General features: G+C 53.7%; 10 protein-coding genes across 10 annotated transcripts; 4 read left to right on the forward strand and 6 right to left on the reverse strand.

Annotated features, from left to right (window-relative positions):
* Nucleotides 1-613: 613 nt before the first annotated feature.
* AB675_6368 (uncharacterized protein) lies at nt 614-1,537 on the forward strand (the record flags this gene model as incomplete). Its single annotated transcript, XM_018146653.1, has 1 exon — nt 614-1,537. The coding sequence occupies one exon, from the start codon at nt 614-616 to the stop codon at nt 1,535-1,537; it is 924 nt and encodes a 307-aa protein (XP_018003828.1).
* A 556-nt stretch (nt 1,538-2,093) lies between these two features.
* Nucleotides 2,094-3,290, reverse strand: AB675_6369 (putative iron/ascorbate oxido; the record flags this gene model as incomplete). Its single annotated transcript, XM_018146654.1, has 1 exon — nt 2,094-3,290. One exon carries the CDS (start codon nt 3,288-3,290, stop codon nt 2,094-2,096), a length of 1,197 nt encoding a protein of 398 aa, XP_018003914.1.
* Nucleotides 3,291-3,709: 419 nt separating this feature from the next.
* Nucleotides 3,710-5,325, reverse strand: AB675_6370 (putative transporter; the record flags this gene model as incomplete). Its single annotated transcript, XM_018146656.1, has 3 exons — nt 3,710-3,827; nt 3,939-5,136; nt 5,187-5,325. The coding sequence occupies 3 exons, from the start codon at nt 5,323-5,325 to the stop codon at nt 3,710-3,712; spliced, it is 1,455 nt and encodes a 484-aa protein (XP_018003977.1).
* Nucleotides 5,326-6,030: 705 nt separating this feature from the next.
* Nucleotides 6,031-7,913, reverse strand: AB675_6371 (putative transporter; the record flags this gene model as incomplete). Its single annotated transcript, XM_018146657.1, has 4 exons — nt 6,031-6,614; nt 6,704-7,014; nt 7,068-7,351; nt 7,587-7,913. The coding sequence occupies 4 exons, from the start codon at nt 7,911-7,913 to the stop codon at nt 6,031-6,033; spliced, it is 1,506 nt and encodes a 501-aa protein (XP_018004163.1).
* Nucleotides 7,914-8,453: 540 nt separating this feature from the next.
* Nucleotides 8,454-9,215, forward strand: AB675_6372 (uncharacterized protein; the record flags this gene model as incomplete). Its single annotated transcript, XM_018146658.1, has 1 exon — nt 8,454-9,215. The coding sequence occupies one exon, from the start codon at nt 8,454-8,456 to the stop codon at nt 9,213-9,215; it is 762 nt and encodes a 253-aa protein (XP_018004093.1).
* Nucleotides 9,216-9,413: 198 nt separating this feature from the next.
* AB675_6373 (Transcriptional activator protein DAL81) lies at nt 9,414-11,344 on the forward strand (the record flags this gene model as incomplete). The annotated part of the gene is made up of 2 exons (XM_018146659.1): nt 9,414-10,272; nt 10,302-11,344. The coding sequence occupies 2 exons, from the start codon at nt 9,414-9,416 to the stop codon at nt 11,342-11,344; spliced, it is 1,902 nt and encodes a 633-aa protein (XP_018003764.1).
* A 66-nt stretch (nt 11,345-11,410) lies between these two features.
* Nucleotides 11,411-12,270, reverse strand: AB675_6374 (uncharacterized protein; the record flags this gene model as incomplete). Its single annotated transcript, XM_018146660.1, has 2 exons — nt 11,411-12,193; nt 12,247-12,270. 2 exons carry the CDS (start codon nt 12,268-12,270, stop codon nt 11,411-11,413), a joined length of 807 nt encoding a protein of 268 aa, XP_018003973.1.
* A 755-nt stretch (nt 12,271-13,025) lies between these two features.
* On the reverse strand, nt 13,026-15,402 carry AB675_6375 (Transcriptional activator of proteases prtT; the record flags this gene model as incomplete). The annotated part of the gene is made up of 4 exons (XM_018146661.1): nt 13,026-14,502; nt 14,549-14,840; nt 14,961-15,028; nt 15,086-15,402. 4 exons carry the CDS (start codon nt 15,400-15,402, stop codon nt 13,026-13,028), a joined length of 2,154 nt encoding a protein of 717 aa, XP_018003899.1.
* Nucleotides 15,403-15,616: 214 nt separating this feature from the next.
* AB675_6376 (Nucleoporin SEH1) lies at nt 15,617-16,880 on the reverse strand (the record flags this gene model as incomplete). Its single annotated transcript, XM_018146662.1, has 2 exons — nt 15,617-16,645; nt 16,692-16,880. 2 exons carry the CDS (start codon nt 16,878-16,880, stop codon nt 15,617-15,619), a joined length of 1,218 nt encoding a protein of 405 aa, XP_018003714.1.
* A 764-nt stretch (nt 16,881-17,644) lies between these two features.
* AB675_6377 (UDP-N-acetylglucosamine--dolichyl-phosphate N-acetylglucosaminephosphotransferase) lies at nt 17,645-18,913 on the forward strand (the record flags this gene model as incomplete). Its single annotated transcript, XM_018146663.1, has 1 exon — nt 17,645-18,913. One exon carries the CDS (start codon nt 17,645-17,647, stop codon nt 18,911-18,913), a length of 1,269 nt encoding a protein of 422 aa, XP_018004024.1.
* Nucleotides 18,914-19,254: the final 341 nt, after the last annotated feature.

The raw sequence follows: 19,254 nt of genomic DNA on the forward strand, positions 1-19,254 counted from the left end.
TATCTAGGCTGCCTCTTCAGGAGCATGACCAACTTTTCTTGCTGCTTTCTTCGTTATCGCGACTCCTCGGACTTGCGCTCCGCAGTAACACAGTACCCTGCTCGCGCGATTGCTGTGACTAGCTAGGTGGAAAGGCTCAACCCTGATGTCGTGTCATCCGGCCTTGCGTACTACCACCCGCCACCGAGCGTTTGTCTGGCTGATCCATCCCACAAGTCTGACTATCACCATCAAGTCTCTGTTTCGCAGACTACACATCTTGTTTCATCACAGTCTTCAAGATCAACATCCTGTAGCCAGCATTCGGCAAGGCGATTTTGTGGTGTGATGTGATGTCTGTCCGTTGGCACGCCTTCTCGGGAGGCTTTTCTCGGCCCATCTCGAGACATCCTCGGTCGAGACACAAGACCAATGATTACTATACAAGTGTAACGACTTGTATGTTGACTAGCTTCAGATGAGACCGTCACAAATCTAGGTCGTGGTTTGAATATTGTCCTTTACTCACCGTCGCCTCACTTATCACTGCTATTCGACGTCCAGCACAAATCCTTGTCCTTGCAGTCACCAACACAATACATCTGCATCAGATCTTGCCTTCTCTTCGTTAGAAATGCCCCTCTACGCATCAGTATACGTATCACCACCAATTCCCCTTCTCGGTCCCAATGGCAAGCCAGGCGGTCTGTGGTCACCCATATCATCTACTCTCCTCCACACAACCACCGATGCAGTCCTGATTGACACGCCCATCACCATCGCACAGAACAACGACCTCATAGCCTGGATCCGAGCCACGCTCCATCTAGGCTGCAAGCTGACCTACGTCTACATCACCCACGGCCACGGAGACCACTGGTTCGGCATCAATGCCCTCCTGCAAGCCTTTCCCGGCGTCCAAGTCTTAGCGACGAAAGGCACGATCGCGCACATGAGAGATCAAGTCAGCGCCTCAACCTTTCAGACCGCGTGGGGGAGTCGTTTCCCAAGCCAGATCGATACGAACTTCTCCGTCATCGATAAAGTGCAGCCCCTTTCCTCAGATGGAGAGTTCCACATCCCGAACGAAACTGGAGGAAAGCACACGATGTGCGCAGTAGAAACAGGCCACACCGACACGCACGACACCACCGTCCTCTTCTGCCCCGACCTCGCCCTCGTCGCAGCCGGAGACGCCGTCTACGGCGACGTCCACCAAATGCTCGCTGAAGCCAACACTCCCGCACTTCGAGGGGAATGGATCAGTGCGATTGAGAAGATCCAAGCGCTGGAGCCGACGCCTAGGATTGTTGTGCCGGGACATATGAAGGCCGATGAGGTGCCGGGGGCGTGGCATTTGGAGAGGAGTAAGCGGTATATTCAAGACTTTGATGACTTGGTGAGGGGAGGGGAATTTGGCGGGAGCGTGAAGGGGCTGGTGGGGAAGATGAAGGAGAGGTGGCCGACTAGGTTCAATGATGCTGTTGTTGTGTTGAGTTCGATGGTGGCTGTGCGGCAGTTAAAGGAGGCAGGAGGTGGGAAGGGTGGGAAGCTGTGAGAAATGGGCTTCTGGTACCTTGTTGAAAGCAATGCGGATGCTGAGGATGTCTGCAAAGGAACTAAAGATTGTCTGCGAAGGAACCAAAGATTGTCTGCGAAGGCACCAAAGATTGTCTGCGAAGGAACCAAAGATTGTCTGCGAAGGAACTAAGGATCGTTGACAAGAGGTAAGAAAGAAGATAAAGATTGCGAGCGAGGACGGAGGAGGGCAGGGATATGTATAAACTTGTCGAAGTGGCGCGGATGGTAGGCGATAGTCAAGTCTGAGTATACGAGCAAGAAGTGAGCCGAAAGCAACGCTTACGTCACAACATGTCAGAGAAATGATGCCTAAAGCACTCAGTCCTACCAACGAACAATACGCTGTCCAAAACTGCAGTGAAGGACGTTTCAGCATGGACAATGTAGGTGTTGTGGTGAGCTGATGGTGGCAAGGCTACGCACCGAAAGGAGTCTTGTGTCGATGCGTCGGAGACATACGAGCAGCAATATGCGATGGCCATGACATGGGAGTAGACGGCTTTCTGGGACTTGCGAGCCTGTGATTTTCCAGCTTATGAAGCAGTAACCCGCAGCCTCTCCAGAACATACTCCCCAGCCCTGAGTTTCTGCCACTTGCTCTCCCCAACAACCTCCTCAGGCAGAGCCTCAACATCCGCATCGTAATTGATGCTGAAGAAGAACGGGACACTGTACCTCTCCTTTGCGCCGGGCTTGCTCACCACTCTGTGGATCGTAGACTTGTACAGGCCGTTGGTCCAGCGCATGAGAAAGTCGGCCACGTTGATCGTGAACGTTCCTGGTCGGACAGGGCACGGCACCCAGAGGGGCTTGTTGTCCGTAAGAGGTGATGGAGGAAACAGGATTTCCAGGCCCGGTGACGACGAGAGCAGCATGGTGAAGCACTCGTAGTCGGTGTGAGCTCCGAGACCGAGCTTGCTCGCGTCCTTTTCGTCCCGACCCTGAACAATCGCCGTGTCTGCATCCTCAGGAGCATTATTGCCCGCGTAGTAAATCAGCCTAGCAATCCCACCAGGATGAGTCATGACCCTGTCAAAGTACGTCTCCTCCAGCCCCAACGACAACGCAAACATTCCGAACAAGTGCCTGCCCAACTGCAGCACTTGAGCATAGTAATCTCTGACCGCATCATAAAACCCTGGCAACTCCTCTTCCGTAGGCCACAAATTCCCTAGGCCGGTCTCCTTAGGCGACGACCCATCGAGCTCAACGTACTTCCCATCCCCTCCCGTCGGGTCCAAACCTTCCTCATACCCCCAATTGAACCCCTCCTTTGTCTCCGGCTGGTGACGAAACCCACCCGCCTTGCCATTGTCGTCAGGATTCACGTACGAGAAATCAGCTGGTTCGTACCCACGAAATAGTGGGGACTGTCGCACATTAATCCGGTCCCGGGCTTCCGGCGACAGGTCATGGAAGAAGCGACGGGCTTGCTCGATGATGTTGGTAATTGCGTGCTCTGTGACGCCGTGATTGCTGATTTGGAAGAAGCCTGTGGTTAGGCATGCTGAGCGGATCTCTTGGGCGATTGCTTTCTTGGCGGATATGTTGTCCGGGGAAAAGGAAGCGCCGATATCAATCAACGGCACGGAGGGTAGCGAGTCGGGTGGGAGACTTGGTGGCGGTGAGGCGAGAGCGCCTGCCAGGCGGATGCGCAGGTGTTCTTGGCTCGCTGCGACTTCTTCGAGGATTGTTGTGGTGTGAGAGTTTGATTGAGTCGTAGTAGCCATGTTGATAGATCTCAGCCTGATTCGGTGATAGCGGGAATGACGACAAGACTTCAAAGGACGGAATCACTGCTTGATGAAGGTCGTCTGTGCGGTCGAAAGACTAACCTACCTGTTTAGTGTTGCACAGCATAAGTGAGTATTTAGATTGGGAGCCGGGTCTCGGCACGACCGACGTATATATACTTTCAGAATCAGTCCAGCATTGCGATAAGGGGTGGCGGCACGGAGTACGCCGATGGAACCAGATAGGTGCCTAGATACTATTGACAGGACCAATTCTAAACATACTCACTCGGATCGAGCGCAGGCCAGGTCAAGACGCTACTGGGATATATGTCTCGTATCTCACTAACCTCCCGACCCTCTGATCATCGTCACGATACCTTCTACGAACTGTGTATTAGAGAGCCTTCCTTCTCTCACAACACCATCTTGAACGCTGGCTCACGATCGTCTCCCAACCCAGCATAGCGGTCGTACTTTCCACGAGCTTTGTCTCGGTTGACTTTCGCACAGTAAAAGACGTTCAGGAGGACTCTATCGTGGAAAGAAATGTCAGCGCTTGTCCCATCTCCGATTCGCAAATCCGAGGTTGCGTAGCACCACCAGCCTCGAAACGAGAACACAGCACAAGGATGGATAACTTACGCAAGCCAAGCATAGCAAAGCAGCCCTAGCACAATCTCATGACTCTTCCGATAGCTCGGCTTCTCACTATTCGGGTAGATGAATGCCGTAACGAACCCGCCACAGTTGGCAATCGCCAACTGCGCCGCCGTCGTAGTAGCGCGTTTGTAGTGCCCAGCAGAATTGTTGCTGATCCACACCAGGACGGGTGGCACGGAACCATACAAACCCGTGGCCATGAGGAAGACCATACCGTACTTGGCGTTCGGGTTGCTGTCCGGTAGTTGCGAGATGGCGGCATAGCCGATGATTGCCACAGGTAGAGAAAAGAGCATGACCACGCCACGCAGTTTGAGCCTGTCGGAGATGTAGGCAATGACGACCGTGATGACGGCGGCGACCGCGTAGGGTGGGACTGACATCAGCTGTGCCTTGTTGGCGGTGTAGCCCAGTTGGACTACAATCGTGGGCAGGAAGAGGCCGAACGAGTACAGAGCTGCGAGGATGGCGAAGTACGCCGTGCCGCTGAGCCAGAGCTGTGGCGACTTGAGACCACGGGCGACTTCGGACCATTTGAAGCGTTCGGGATCTGGTGGTCCAGCGGATAGTGGAAGCGTAGCAGTGTGTGATTGTTGCAGCCGCGACTGTGCGACCTCCTTCTCCTCTTGAGATAGGAATGAGGCAGTCGCGACTGAATTCGGCAGGACGAGATAAGCCAGAGCGCCGATGACGGAGGTCAGTAATCCCTCAATGATCATGATCCAGCGCCAGGAAGCATCGACGGTCGATGTGGTTGGGATGGCGCTCAGTCCTCGTGCGAGGAGACCCCCAAACGCGCCCGACAAGGACGCCGTTGTGTAAAATAGCCCAATGCGTAAGGCAAGCTCGCCTCTAGTGTACATGGACGACAGGTACAGGACCATGCCAGGCAGCAGGCCACCTTCAGTTAGACCCAGGAGAGCGCGCACAGCAAGAAAATCAGCTTCGTTGCGGACGAAGCCAAGAGACATGCCGACGATGCCCCAAAGAACGGTGAGCGTTGGCAGCCATACCCGAGGACTGATGCGCTTCAGGACGAGGTTGGAGGGCAGTTCAGAGGCAATGTAGAATGCGTAAAAGATGCAAAGACTATTGGCATATTGTCCGTTAGTGATGCCCAAGTCCTTCTCCAGGCCCAGGATCTTCGCGTTGCCCACGTTGGTTCGGTCAAGGAAACTGCCTATATCGAGTCAGTATGTCATAATTGCGATTCTGTGGTCTTCAACTAACAGAGGAACAACAAAGCCAGCACAGGTAGCACTCGTGTGTCTAATTTCCAAAGCACCTTCCTGATGATTTTCTTTGCCCGGACATCTTCCTCGTGAACGATGACTTCGGCCTTCAAATTCTCGTCTGGGTGGGCGTCCATCCTGGGCGTGCCGGGGTAAATCTGGAGAGAAGGACAACTTCATCTTGAAAATGTGGGCGCGAAGCGAGCGTTCTTGTAGTCCGGGGTAACATCGAAGGGTTCATTGGAAAGCCAGATGATCCTGTGCAACGCCGACGCACTGTCTGGTCAATCACCTTGGCGGGTTCCATTGATAGTGAATCCTGCAGGCTGACAGACCGAGTGCTGCCAAAATTGAAATGAGGCCTGCATCGCGGTGATCCATGTGCGAAGGTGGGCACAAGCATCCTAAGCATCGCCTCTCGTAGGCTGGCAAAGCTTGGGGGAGCTTTTCCAGCCTTTGACTAGCGATGATTAGTCGTGCAAAAGACTGGGGTTGAACGGAGAAGAGAGGGGCAAATACGGACGAGGGCCGAAAGCAAGTGGTGATAGGCATGCGTCGGCCATAAAATGTATCCCGGCAGTATAAGAATCGCCGCTACATTGAAACCCTTCGCAGTTGGCTTCCTACACGCGCTTCCGGCTTTCCGGTATGGGAAGTCGAGCAGAGATGCTTACGGTCATCGCAAAGAGGCCAATTGAGGATACGGGGGAGTATCTAGGAAGTGGTACTGTATAGTAGCACTCCGAGCATTTTCGAAATCTGGAAGGGAAACAAAGAGCAGTGCGTTAAGTGGAGGAAGTTCGCTCTTGCCAGGTCTGATATATGTACTTCGGCCTCTTTCTCTACAGGATGTATTTGAACCCAAGCGCCCGGTCGCCCTTGAGCCCATTGTCAGTGGCACCCTCCGCGATCAGCTTCTCCTTCTGCTGATTCCTTCTCCGCAGCAACAACCATGTGAGAACCACAAAGACAGCAGCGATTGCCTCGAGTCCTACACTAATCGAATTGCCCATGATGTAGCGCGGGCCTTGGCTCTTTGGATACAGTTGGCCAGCTACAAGGCCGGAGCAGTTGCCGATGCTGGCGAAGATCGGGAGGCCGACGCTGCGTTTGTAGTCTGGAACCAAGTTTGTGGCAACCCAAGTCATGAGCAGACATGAGACGGAGTACACTCCAGTGACAAGGATGAACATGGCAATGTAGCCAGCGATCTTGCTCGGTGTGCCAATGCAGATGATGTAGGCGATCATCACTGGACAGGCTGAGATCAGTAGAAATAGAGCTCGTTGCTTGAGGCGATCGGACCAGTATGCTTGTGTCAAGAGGGAGATGGCGCCGACAGCGTAGACCGGTATCGTCAGGTAGTTGGCCTGATAGCTCGTATAGCCAAACCCTTTGATGATTGTTGGAAGGAAAGTACCAAAGCCTGTGCACTTGTTAGATTGAACGTGCACAAGGAAGAACCAGAAAAGGGAGGTTGATGCCCGCCCGATCTGGGTTCACAGGTATACGTACCGAAAATTGCAACACTGGACGTGAAGAAGGCGATACTGGCGACGTAGACGAAGGGATCGCTGATGGCTTCTCTAACATATTCCCATCTGAACTCGTCATCTGCACCTTTGTAGGCCGCATCGCGCTGCCGGCGGAGTTGCATCAATGCTTTGTCGTCTTCGTTGAGGAACCAGGCAGTCTCGGGCTTGTTGGGGAACGACCATAGGCAGCCACCGCAGAGTGAGAGAGAGACAGCCCCTTCGATGATGAAAAGCCACCTCCAGGACTCCAGGCCTCGCTGAGTACCCATAGTTTGGATTGCGTATGCGAACCTGTCAATCTCGTTAGCCTCGTCGCGGAAGATGGAGACAGACTTTCGACTTACAATCCTCCGAAGGCTCCAGACACCGCGTTGCTGAAGTTGATGAGAGCAACACGCTTCGCTGTGTCCTCGCGCTTGTAGATCGTCGTGAAGATGAAGGTGAAGGCCGGAGCCACCCCAGCTTCGAAGAGGCCAAGACACATCCTGCAGGCGAGAGCTTGGTGGTAGTTCTGAACGAATCCTGTGGCAATTGTTGCGGAGCACCAGCCAACCAGAGCGACAGTGATGACCTTATTCGCGCCAAATCGCTTCACAGCGGTAACCCAGAGCGCTTCCGTGACAATGTACTGCCGGTATCGGTTAGCCTAAGCCAGGAGTTTGTGGCATCGCGAAAGATAGTGGAAGGGAAAGGGACTCGAGGCCAGACGATCGTCATCCACCCGCCAGGAGGGCTTTGCAGATAGCGAACTCTCGCCCATGAATATGGAGCCCCGAGACAATGTCCGAACTACCCCAATGCCGAATCGAGACTGTGTCCTCGTCCACCGATGGTACAGGCATACAAAAAGCGGATAGACTTACAGGCACGAAAAATAGGGTTACCAGGTTACCGAACTCATTATTGACCAGGCCGATGTCCTTTTCGAAGCCAAATATGCGGGCGTTACCCAGATTGGACCGGTCCAGATAGTTAAGCAGGATGAAGACGAATGCTTGTGGGAGCAGGTATTTGTCGAACTTCTTCAGGACTGCACGCTCCTTTTCGGGGTCGATGAAGATCGTTCCGGTCAAGACTCCTGGCTCAGCGGCAGGGGTTGAGAGTTCGCTTTTCGCGGACATATCGTCTGATGTGACAGTGACTTTCTCGGAGACAGCATACTTCATGTCTGTGTTTTCGACTCCAGTCATGGCTGCATGCGCGTGAACCGTCATGGTTCTGATCGATGATGATCCGGTTGGTGATCGTTACGTTGATGATCGATTTTGTTGCTTGTCTTGCTGTAGTACATCGTGAACGGTCTGTCAGAGGGCACTTCGAATATATACTGTGCTGGCTTGGATGCCAAGTTGAAGCCCGTTGAGATAAGGCAGTGAATACAAACCACGCGAGCCAATCACAATGGCTGCTTGAGCATCATTTTCTGCCCTATCGCGGGTCCCAAGGCGCTGGGACTGCGACGCGAAATCGCGGGGCCTTTGAGTTGGGGCATGCTTGCCCGCGCGGGCTCGCGCCTGTGCCCGCGGGCGCGACTTGCACATCGATGGCTTAGCTGCCACAGAGGGTTCCCGGGGCCGCGGGCTGCGCTTGATGTACACCACGAACTACTTTTCAATATTTAGCATATCGGGGAATACTCACCATGCGCGATATCCTGCGAAAGCACACATCGATCTCACTCTGCGGCCTCGATCCTATCGTTGCCTACAGCAGGATCTGTTTCGACAATCATGTTCTTAGTCGGCAGCCCGAGAAGGATTCTGGTCATTAATCCGAACACAAGTACCTCAATAACTGAGACGTTCAAGCCAGTAATCGCGGAACTGGACTTCCCATACAAGTATGACTATACTTATTGGACGAGTCCACAAGGTCCTGCGATGATCAAGAGCGAAGGAGACTTGAGTGAAAGCGCATCACAGTGCTTGCCGCTGCTTCTGGGAATCGCACACGAGTTCGATGGCTTTCTGGCGGCGTGTTATGCGGATCACCCTTTGGTAAACATGCTCAGAGCTGCAGTGAGAGGTAAACCGGTTGTCTCGATATTCGAAGCTAGTATACTCGCTGCGATCGCACTCGTCGGCGAGTCCTCGACCTTTGGCATTGTGACGACTGCAGTTGTATACGAAGATATGCTGGACACGAGTGTGAATCGCTTGCTGGGAAGCCCGCAAGCCCGAAAGCTGTTTGCAGGGACCTGCGCGACACACATCGGTCTACAAGACCTGCAGCCCGGTCACGAACAACGTGCCGGGATGAAGATTGTCAAAGCGACGACAGAACTGATTGAGAAGAGTGATGCGACCGTCGACATTGTGTGCATGGGCGGCGTTATCCTGGGAGGCAAGGAGGCATGGGTCCGCAAGGCTTTCGATGCAGAAAAGCGAGATGTCAAGATTGTGGATCAACTGCTGGCCGGTATGTTGATACTGGACGCTATGCTCAACCACACACCCATGGAGAAAGTCGATTTCGACCGAGTGTTGAGATGAAGCCTGAAGGCAAAGGCGCGTCGGCATTGACAGGCACGGCGACACAACTTGGCTCGACTTGGCAGGTACTTATCTCCTATCTCCTATCATCAACTCCATGTCAAGAACTACCAAGGTCCGTCCTTGTACCTAGACGTTCAGCATCCTCCATCATGCACAGCAGCATGTTCGAATGCCCGTGTTCCAGGCAACCCTGCCATGAATGGTGCGAGGAGACGACCGCAGCGGCCATGCGATAACTGTCGCCGCAGAAGGATTCGGTGCCTATTTGGCTCGGAAGCGGCAGCAGACTGCGTCTTGTGTGTCTCTCGGAACACCCAATGCACATACGTACAGAGTGCGCCCAGCAAGAAACGAGCGGGTCCTGTCGCAGAGGTGCCAGTCGATGATAATGGTCGCCAGAGACCATCAATCTTAGGGAGAGCTGATTCAGATGAGCATTATTCAACGAGTCCTACGACGCTGCCCACCAACAGCCTCTTGGCCCAGACCCTCGGTCATCAAAATCGACAGACGATCGAAGTCGTCGGCTCATCGGGGAACTTCGACATTAGCTTGGCGAAGCAATCTGGTCTAGGTCTGAAGCCGCCACAGACCCTTCGATACGCTGACCATGACACAATCTTCGTCCTGACGCCAGACAGGCCGGATCAGATAGCTTCAGACTTCGCAGACCTCGACGAGATTGAGGACTGCATAAAACCGTATGGCGCCCAGCTCGTGGCGCTATACTTTCGCATTGTACACCCGAGTTTCCCCATTCTCCACAAGAACGTCTTCCTGGAGAAGCATGGTAGAAGCTATCGGGAGAGCACGCCCATAGGACTTGGTGCTGTCTATGTGATGGCCCTGAATTGGTGGTCGTATAGCTATGAGCTCGCTGACTTGCCCAAGCCGAATGCCGAAGTTCTGGAGACAAAGGTCCAGCGAATGCTCTTCAATGCTCATAAGAGGCCCAAGATCTCGGACCTTCAGGGCGGTCTGGTTCTGATGCAATCTCCTGCCGCTGCCACTTGGGCCATAACTGGCCTGCTTCTAGCTATGTCGCAGAATCTTGGTCTGAATTCAGATCCTACACTATGGCAGGTGCCGACTGGGAAAGAGGAGTTCGCAAAAGGGTTGCATGGGCTATGTACATGCAAGACAAATGGGCAGCCCTGATCCATGGACGTGGATCTCACATCAAGGACGACGATTTTGACGTTCCAACGCTTTCGGGTACGGACTTTCCCGAGACCGCCATTGATGACAACGACGAAGAGGGAAGTGCAGCAATCGAGCAGGGCAAGCAGACCTTCATGTACATGGTCACGCTAACGAAGATTGTCGCTCGCATCTTGGATCAGTTCTTCACGCTGAAGGTTGCAAAACATCCCCTGCATTTGCAGGCCGCGCTGGAGCAAGCGAAGCCGTTGCAGCTAGAGCTGAAAGCCTGGTACACCAGCATCCCTAATTCTTTATCCGTCGAAGAAACAGTATCGAGGAAGCTCTCCTCGGTTGGCTACCTGCACCTTGCCTACTACACCGCTGAGGTGACACTCCATCGTGCCATTTTGCGCGCCTGCGCTTACTCCCAGGACCGGCCAGATCTGATAGCCGTCGCCCGAAAAGCCGCTAATGACAGATTCGATGCTGCCTTGGCGTTTGTAGGTCGTCTCAAGGGAGAGCACCTGCAGAGCTTCTGGTACTTCTCGTCAAGCGCCGGCTTGGCAATCATTGGCCTTCTCGCCGCAATCCTACAGGCAACGGCCCTTACGCTCGAAGAGCAAGAGATGTACAGAAAGCGGCTCGCGGAATATCGTTGGGCGCTGCGTATCAATGCCAAGAGTACCGAGCTTTTCAGCGCAGCAATTACGCTACTTGATTCACGGACGCACATGCTTGACAAGAGCGCCAGTCAGAAGCACGTCACATCAGGCAGTGTTACGTCCCCAGACACTATGATCTCACCGGATCAGCAAGAACAAACGCAGGAGCTCGACGATATAGCCGATATGGCTATGCCCGACCAATTGCCGAACAACGTCACGAGCGACACGTGGACAGAGGACTACTATGATTTCAACACTCCATATACAGCAGAAGTAGGTTGGGCTGATCTGGCTGCTTATGCACCAGCTCAGGAATGAAACACACCACGCCTTGATTACAGTATTTCTCGAACTCGATCGAGTTCGAGCAACACTCCACGGTCATCACTCATTCTTTCCAATGTCCCTCTCCGTGTACTCGCCCCGCCTCAGATATCCCACCCCGTCCGCCCCATCCACGCTCCCATCCTGCCTGCCCAACGGCGTCATGTCCAACCACCTCAATGTCCCCATCACCTCCTCCCCACCCCTCCCATACGTGCTATAACTATGGTACACCTTCCCTTCCTCCCCAATACCCACGCCCCTATTCTCTCCACCCAAAACAAAAACGCTATGGCCCGGCTGCTCCCCACTCGTGAAGAACTCCATCCCCCGCTCCCGCCAATGACTCGCAGGCTGGAAATTGTAGGTGTCGTTTTTGACCCCGTCCAGCGTCACCCCGAAATCATAGTTGAAGTCCGAGCCATAGCTACTGACCCAGCGGGAGCGGTCTCCGTAGCCCATTTGGGCCTTGTAGCGCGCGATCTGCTCCGGCTTTGCACGACTCACCACCACGAAATTGGTATTGTGGCTGCGTAGGTGCTCCAGATGCGGAACATGATCCAAGAAGAGGGTACAAGAAGGACAGGCTTGGGATGAGGGGTCGTCGGAGGGCGCGAACATGGCGTGGTAGATGATGAGTTGCTTGCGGTCGGTGAAGAGGTCGCGGAGAGACAGAGGTTGGTCAGGGCGGGCTGGGTCGATGAACTTGTAGTCCTTTTCGATCGCGACGACGCCGAGCATTTTACGCTCCGCGCTGATCGCGTCACGGAGACGGGTGGCTTCCTTTTCCTTCGCCAGCAGGGAGAGGCGAGCTGGGAGGTAGGTGTTTCTGTCGACGACTTGCTGGGGTAAGAGTTAGCGATGGCAGTTTGTTGAGGCAGAGGATCATGTCGGACCTGAACAGTGGTAGTAGTCGCCATGTTGTGGATACTTGCGCTGAAGGTCTTTCTGGGTTGTCGGTCTTTGTCGAAAGTGGTTCGGCGAAGCTTGAGTTGCTGGTTTGGATTTGACCTGAATTGTCCAGCTAGATGGTCACATACTTATATTCACTTCGTTGCCAGCACTGGACAGCGTGTCTGTCGATCACAAATTCAATGTTGAAGCCTCCGAGTGACTGTCCCGCTTCCTGTGCTCGTTCAAGCTTCGCAAAGGACCTGCAAAGCGAACACGAGCTGGTCAGCCAATGATCGGTCAATCCTCCTCACGTCAAGCAAGCCGCCGTCTTGGCGTCGGTAGTTCTGCCTGGCGATGCCTGCCATTCCCGCAGAGCCTGTATCGTTGCAGGAGCAGCGCGTCGCGGGAGCACGGCCTCCTGTCGAGTCGATGGCCGGCATGATTTACAATCACACGAAGGGTTTACGTGCGTTAGCAGGTCTCTTACCCAGCACCAGTCCAACAAAGCATAGCTGCAATGCCTACTCGCAACTCGAGGCACGACACCAGATTGAGCCTGGAAGAACGCTCGAGACTGTCGCTGTTGCTGTAGCGGTGAAAGTCCACAGCGGCTCGTAGTCCCAGCTGTATACTTGCGATATGACTCACGACGCCGAACTTGTGCTTCCATACTCAGAATATCCAGCTACCAGGTAGACGCGTGGGAACGTTCCGTCAGAATGAAGTTCCTGAGCTTGATCCGCGCTCAGACGTTGTCGTGGCTCTCCAGAATCAAGGGCGGTCACGTTGATCCCTGCGGGTACATCAAGTCCGCAAACGCGTAACTGCTCGGCATGTTCAGGCTCGCATCCGGTGCGTTGGCCAGCAGATCGTAACCCATGCCCATGCTCCAAAGCATGTCATCTTCAGTCGCCCAACCGCTGAACGTCGCGCCTGACGATGGACTGATGCCGTAATTGGGTTGGCCTCCAAACCCTGGACTTTGCTGGTATTGATCCTGACCCTGCTGACGAACAGTCGGCAACACGGGCGCGGAATAATGTCGAGCTGGGCCACCGTGCTCGGCAGTAAGTATTGGTGGGAGCGTCGGGCCTTGTCGCGAGTGATGGTCGCCATTCGTGCCCATGCTGCGTCGAAGCAGGCGTTCGAACCCGGTAGCCATGCTGTAAAGGATGTGATTCGCGCCCGCCTTCGCGGTCCGCATCTCTACTATTATTGCCTCGATCAACGGCTTCGTACGGGTGGCCACATCGATCGTGACGCCAATCAGATGCCAGCGCGGCGACATTTTGATCAGGAAGACGACCGCGAATGCAATCATTGTGTGGAGGTACAGTGGGACGCCGACCAGGGACTCTTTGATCTCGGGTCTCTCCAGAACAATTTGAAGGATCCGATGGGCCGCTTCGATGGCATGCAGGGCTAGTGGCCGTAATGTCGATGGTAGCGTGCTTATGGACGACAGAGACCGCCCCCGTAGCGCTAGCGAGTTGAGCATCATGCTGCCGAAGTTGTAGTGGAGATCAACACCGATCGCAGGGTAGTCGCCCACGTGAGGATCAACCTGCAGATAGTGCCGGAATTGTTGGCGCCATCGCTCGAGGTCCTCGATGAATCGTGCGTGCGTGAGGAGAGTGACGTCGTCGCCGTCGAGAAGACGCTCCGCTTCAAGACCAAAGACGTTATAAGCTCGTGAGAGGATCGCGAACAGAGTCACCTGTGATAGGACGCGGCGATCTGAATGACTGCACTCAGGCGCACGCAGGAAGACATCCGTTTCTTTGATGGCTTGAAGCTCCGCAGTGACAGGTGGTCGACCATAGGCAATCGAGAAATGGTGATCGAGTACATACAAGAGATACCAGAGGCGAGCCTTTTCGAAAGCGTGTTTGCGCTCTTGAGAAGTCTGCTTAGCTGAATAGAATGCCTTGTAGAATGCTTGATGAAGGTTGAGCTCAGTAGCCATGCGTACGCAGTGCCCAGAAAGTTTCCAGCTGAGGTCAGGTAGCCAAAATGCAGCGATGGTAAGCGCACGTATATCCTCCAGCGTATGAAATCGGTCAAACATCGAAGAGGCGATAAGATCTCGGAGCTGCTTGGTTATCGAGGCATGAACGTCCTCCTTACCGGGTATATGCAACGAAGACACTGACATAATGGCTGTGAAGAAGAGGGTTGAGGATTCGCGGACGCTGGAAAGAGTGCGGTCCTCTGTGATGGTCGCGTCGTAAAGATAGCGCGAGAGCGAAGTCTTGTACCTGTAGCTGTTAGTGACCCAGCGATAGTAGTCGGCTTAGGACTCACAGCTGCAGCATTTCCTCGGCTTCGTCGAGAGTAATTATGCCTTGGGAGATTAGATCTGCTTCCAGCTTCCGCCGTGAACTCTTCTTGTTCGGATCCCCACGCAATCTGGCACGGAGCGTATTCAATTGGGTAGCTTCGAAAAGCCCTTCCATAGGAGCACCGGCAATGTCATGCTGCTCAACCTTATTTTCGGGCTCACAAGAGTTGTCGCGTGTAGTCTGTGCCACTGAAAGAGGTTCTTGGTGTTTGTCCTCGTGTTTGTGGTGGACCTCTGAATAAGCTTCTAGAGCGGCTGTGAAGGGCCTTGTCAGTATCGTTGTTCAGCACAGAGCGCTTCTGTGGCTACGTTCTAACCATATGATGGCACTCGCACGACGACAAGCCGACCACGCATGAATAGGCGGAGACTTACGCATTTTGAGCTTGGCGAGGATGTCCTCTGTCGCCCTCTCAAGCCTGAGAAAGGATGGATGCGTAATACTGTGCATGCAAGTCAGCATGTCTTTCCACCGACACTTGTTGCAACCTTCGACTTACCCGTCATCATCCAGGCTGATCCTCAGACGCTTCGAAGTTACACATTCCAGGCCCAGCCGCTGACACCTCGAGCACCCGGCATCACCACGCTCGAGGGAGTCGCATTTGACCTTGAGCTTTCGACAGGCTAGACATGCGCGTCCCTTGCGCGTGCCCTGGTTGTCGCCGGTACCGCCGCTGATCTGGTCGACACTTCGTTTGCGGTTGTGGCTAAAAGCTTCTCTATGGTCGGCGTCAGTTTCCGCAAGCGATGGGTGGCGCAGAAGCTCCTGGTGGGTAGGACTCGATTTGATGGACGCAAAGGCCGGATCAGACATGATGTTGCACTTCTACGACGACATTTGGTGTCGTATATTCACGCAATAACGAGCAACAATGTAGACAATCACCTAGACAGGTTTGCTTTGAGGTTCGTCTATGCCTTGGCGTCCCCGCTTTTGTCCCTGAAGCAAAAGTGCAGAGGCTCAGAGACACCCCAACAGCTCAACTTGACCTTACGGAGTACGGCGCTGGCTCGGCAGAAGCCAATTATCATGATTCCTGCTCTTCATCGACATCATCGCCCTCGAAATCGACCGCTTGGTCTGCGAACAACATCCATTTGCCAGTGGAAATGCTCTTTCTCCAGATTCTCGTAACGCCGTCACTCCCACCAGACATCAGGATCTGCCCTGTCCCGTCCCAGGTCACCGTCCAGGCGTCTCCGTGGCCTGGCAGCTCTGACACATCTTCGATCTTGTACGTCCAGGGCAGATCTATCACTCTTTGGTCAATAGAGTTGCTTCCGCCGCTGCCTCCAGATCGGCCGGTAATAGCATGCGTCAATGAAGACTGCGGTTGGGGGCGACTGCGGGAGCTCCTCCCATAGGAGGACCTTGCATCGCCGTTCTGCTGACTGGATTGAGGTACAACAGAGAGCTCAAACACTCTTACTATACCGTCCTTGCATGCTGTGGCTATTCGCTCTAAGCCACGAATATTGTATGAACTCCAGGCGATATTGCGCACCAAGGCAGGATGTGCAGGGAGGTGAAAGCACTCGTGGAAGGTGAGTCTGTGCGATCCTGCACTTGGATCGTGATTTGTGCTGTCCTTATCCGATTCTTCCCGCGAGCAGAAGATCTTTACATCTTGCATGCTCGAAACGATCAAGCTGAGCTGCTTATTGTCATCTGACAGCGAGTTGGTGTATGCGAGAGGCAACTCGTTGTGGTCCCATTGTAGCTTGAAGCTCGTTTCATCGCCCCTTCCAGGTACGGGAGAGCACACATGGAACTGATCCAACAATGTCCAGTCCTTCATCTCATCTGCGGAAGTTGGCTCATAGATGGAGAGAAGACCTTGGCGGTCTATGAGAGCCAGATAGGTGTACAAATAGTCTACCGTTCTGAAATCGAGCGACGTGAACGGAACGCGTGGCGTGGATGGTATCGAAGCAATGGCGCGATACCGTCGACCGGAGTTGTATGCCTGGGAGGCATCCTCTTCCCATAGCTGGAACTTCAAATCTGCAGCCACGGTGCCGATATAGTTGCCGACGGACGGGCTCGTGAACTTGGCCTGGGCAAGTCAGTGGCTCTGGTCGACAAGTGTATCAACTACATACGTCTCTGATGTCCGCATCGTGTGCAGTGAACGTCTCGATCAGCTGCCTTTCACCTGTGTCGCCATCTCTGCTCCATACTTTGATGCGGTGATCTGTAGAAGCAGTAAGGATTCTGGATCCGTCAAAGTTCGTGCTCAGTACTGTCACCCGATCCTCGTGCGATGGCTCGAACTGATCGATCCCGTCCATACTGTCGAGCCTGTGCGCATCAGACAGCCTAGCGTCCGCCCTTGGCGCTCATACCAGGTTTCGTGGAGAGTCCAACGCGTGTTCTGCGCGGTCGCTTAAGACTCGAGGACACCAATACAAGATCGCATGAACCTAGACCATAGTCTTACCCCGCAAGTACTTCGCCGACTATGGTTCTGACATCCATAGTGTTGGCACTATCGAGCAGAAAGGCAATCCTTCTAGTTGTGCCATGAGGTGCAGAGGCGAGGAAGTCGACACTTTCCGCAATCGGACGGCTCCACTTCCAATATGTCGAAGAAGTCACTCACTTGAGGACAACTATCCTTTCTACCAAATTCATGTCAGTCATTCCTTCCACGTCGCCATCGACTCAGCAGCCATGAGCACCCTGAAAAAGCATGGAATGCTGCTGCGCGCAAGTCTACCGCATCGCCGTTGATGCTACGCGATACCATCAATCAACGATCACTGCAGATTGGCACTGCTTCGCACTCTTTTTCCCAGCATCACAGTGGTGATTGAAGTCCACTGCTAGCACATACCCACTCACTTCGAGGCGCCACCCTTGCACAGCTTGCCACTATGGCTGCCGACCTCACGCGTTCCGAAACCTGGAGCCTGCTTGCAGCTTTCGGCATTTGTACTGCGATCTTGGCCAACACTTTCGAGGACGAAGGAGCTCCGCTAGTTGCCTCGCTTGCATTCTCCGGCATTGCGTTTACCTCAACATATGCTTCGTACGATGGTCTGGTCCATCGTTTATGAAGGCCGGGCTGAAAGGGAAGGATTTAGGGAAGGCTATTCCCAAGGAGCTTCCAGAATGCATGGGTGCTGTAGCATCGGCAGTGTATCTCCTGATCCTCATTGCATTTATACCATTCGTCTTCTACAAGGATATTGTTGCGGCTACGTCAGGCGGTGGCAACCGAGATGTCGTCTTGACGGTCACGCAGATTGAGACAGGCCGGTTCCTACAGCGCTTCCCGCATTCAAAGCTAGGATCATATCAGTCGGTGCTGAATACGCTTCAAGCAACGACGATTCTGGGTCTGGCAGACGACATTCTCGATCTTCGGTGGCGACACAAGTTCTTCATTCCGGCAATTGCCTGCATCCCGCTGCTCATTGTATACTATGTCGACTTCGGGGTCACTTCTGTGGTTGTTCCTAATTTTCTTGTACCATATATGCCGAATGGCGCTCGACTCATCCATCTCGGTCCCCTTTACTATGCCTTTATGGCTGCGATATCTATTTTCGCCCCGAACTCGATCAACATCCTCGCGGGAATCAACGGGTTGGAAGTTGGGCAGTCTCTGGTTATCGCTGGCCTGCTCGTTCTCAATTCCTCTTTGTACCTCGTGCCCTTTCCAGGCAACCCAATCCTCAACAACGGATACGCAACTCGGCCCCATCCGGCGACGGAGTCACACCTGATGACACTGTATCTTCTACTCCCATTCATGGGTGTGTCGACAGCTCTATACATCCACAATCGGTACCCTGCCCGCGTTTTCGTTGGAGACACATACTGCTATGTTGCTGGTATGACTTTTGCATGTGTTGCCATCATGGCTCACTTCAGCAAGACTCTGCTTTTGTTATTCATACCACAGATATTCAATTTCGTCTACAGTGTGCCACAGCTCTTCAAGATCATTCCATGCCCAAGGCATCGACTACCTAGGTTCAACGCCAGGACTGGTCTCCGCGAGCCGAGTGTTACGAAATGGGAGGACCGGCCGCCGAGCAAGACACTTACAGCGGCGTTCTTTTTGCTGGAGAGAATGCGTCTGATCCAACTTACGATTGACCCGGCGACGAATCGAATATCAGAGACGAGTAATCTCACCCTCATCAATCTCTGGCTTGTATGGAGAGGGCCATTGCGAGAAGATCGCCTCAATAATGAACTCCTGGTGTTACAGATAGCATGCGGCATACTCGGGCTCTTTATACGGCACACGATGGCCGTTCTGATCTTTAGCATGGACAATAGAGGGAAGTATGGCGAGAGATTTCCCGTATAGAAATGGTGTGATATTTGAGACTGAAGTACACCGACTTACTTGACCAGCCATTGTCAATGTAATCAGACCTTTATCTTCATTTAGATCTCGCGATCTAGTCAGGTACCTTTCGTCGCTACTCGGCATGACAATTGGCCCATTCAAGTTCCGCTCACCAAAGATCCTCCCCGGGGTCGCCTCTAGCAGGACCCCACCAGATCCCACTTGCGCCTGACGGCCCCCATGTCAGCAAGCCGAGACACATGCATTGGATGGCTTCAGCCGCTGCGGTGCCCTTTTCATGTTGTGCGCAACTATTCATCCTTAGACACTCGTTCATTCTTGCAGACGCTGTCACTGCC

The sequence above is a fragment of the Cyphellophora attinorum genome (genome assembly GCF_001299255.1).
Source record: "Cyphellophora attinorum strain CBS 131958 chromosome Unknown Contig4, whole genome shotgun sequence".
Classification (NCBI taxonomy): Eukaryota; Fungi; Ascomycota; class Eurotiomycetes; order Chaetothyriales; family Cyphellophoraceae; genus Cyphellophora; species Cyphellophora attinorum.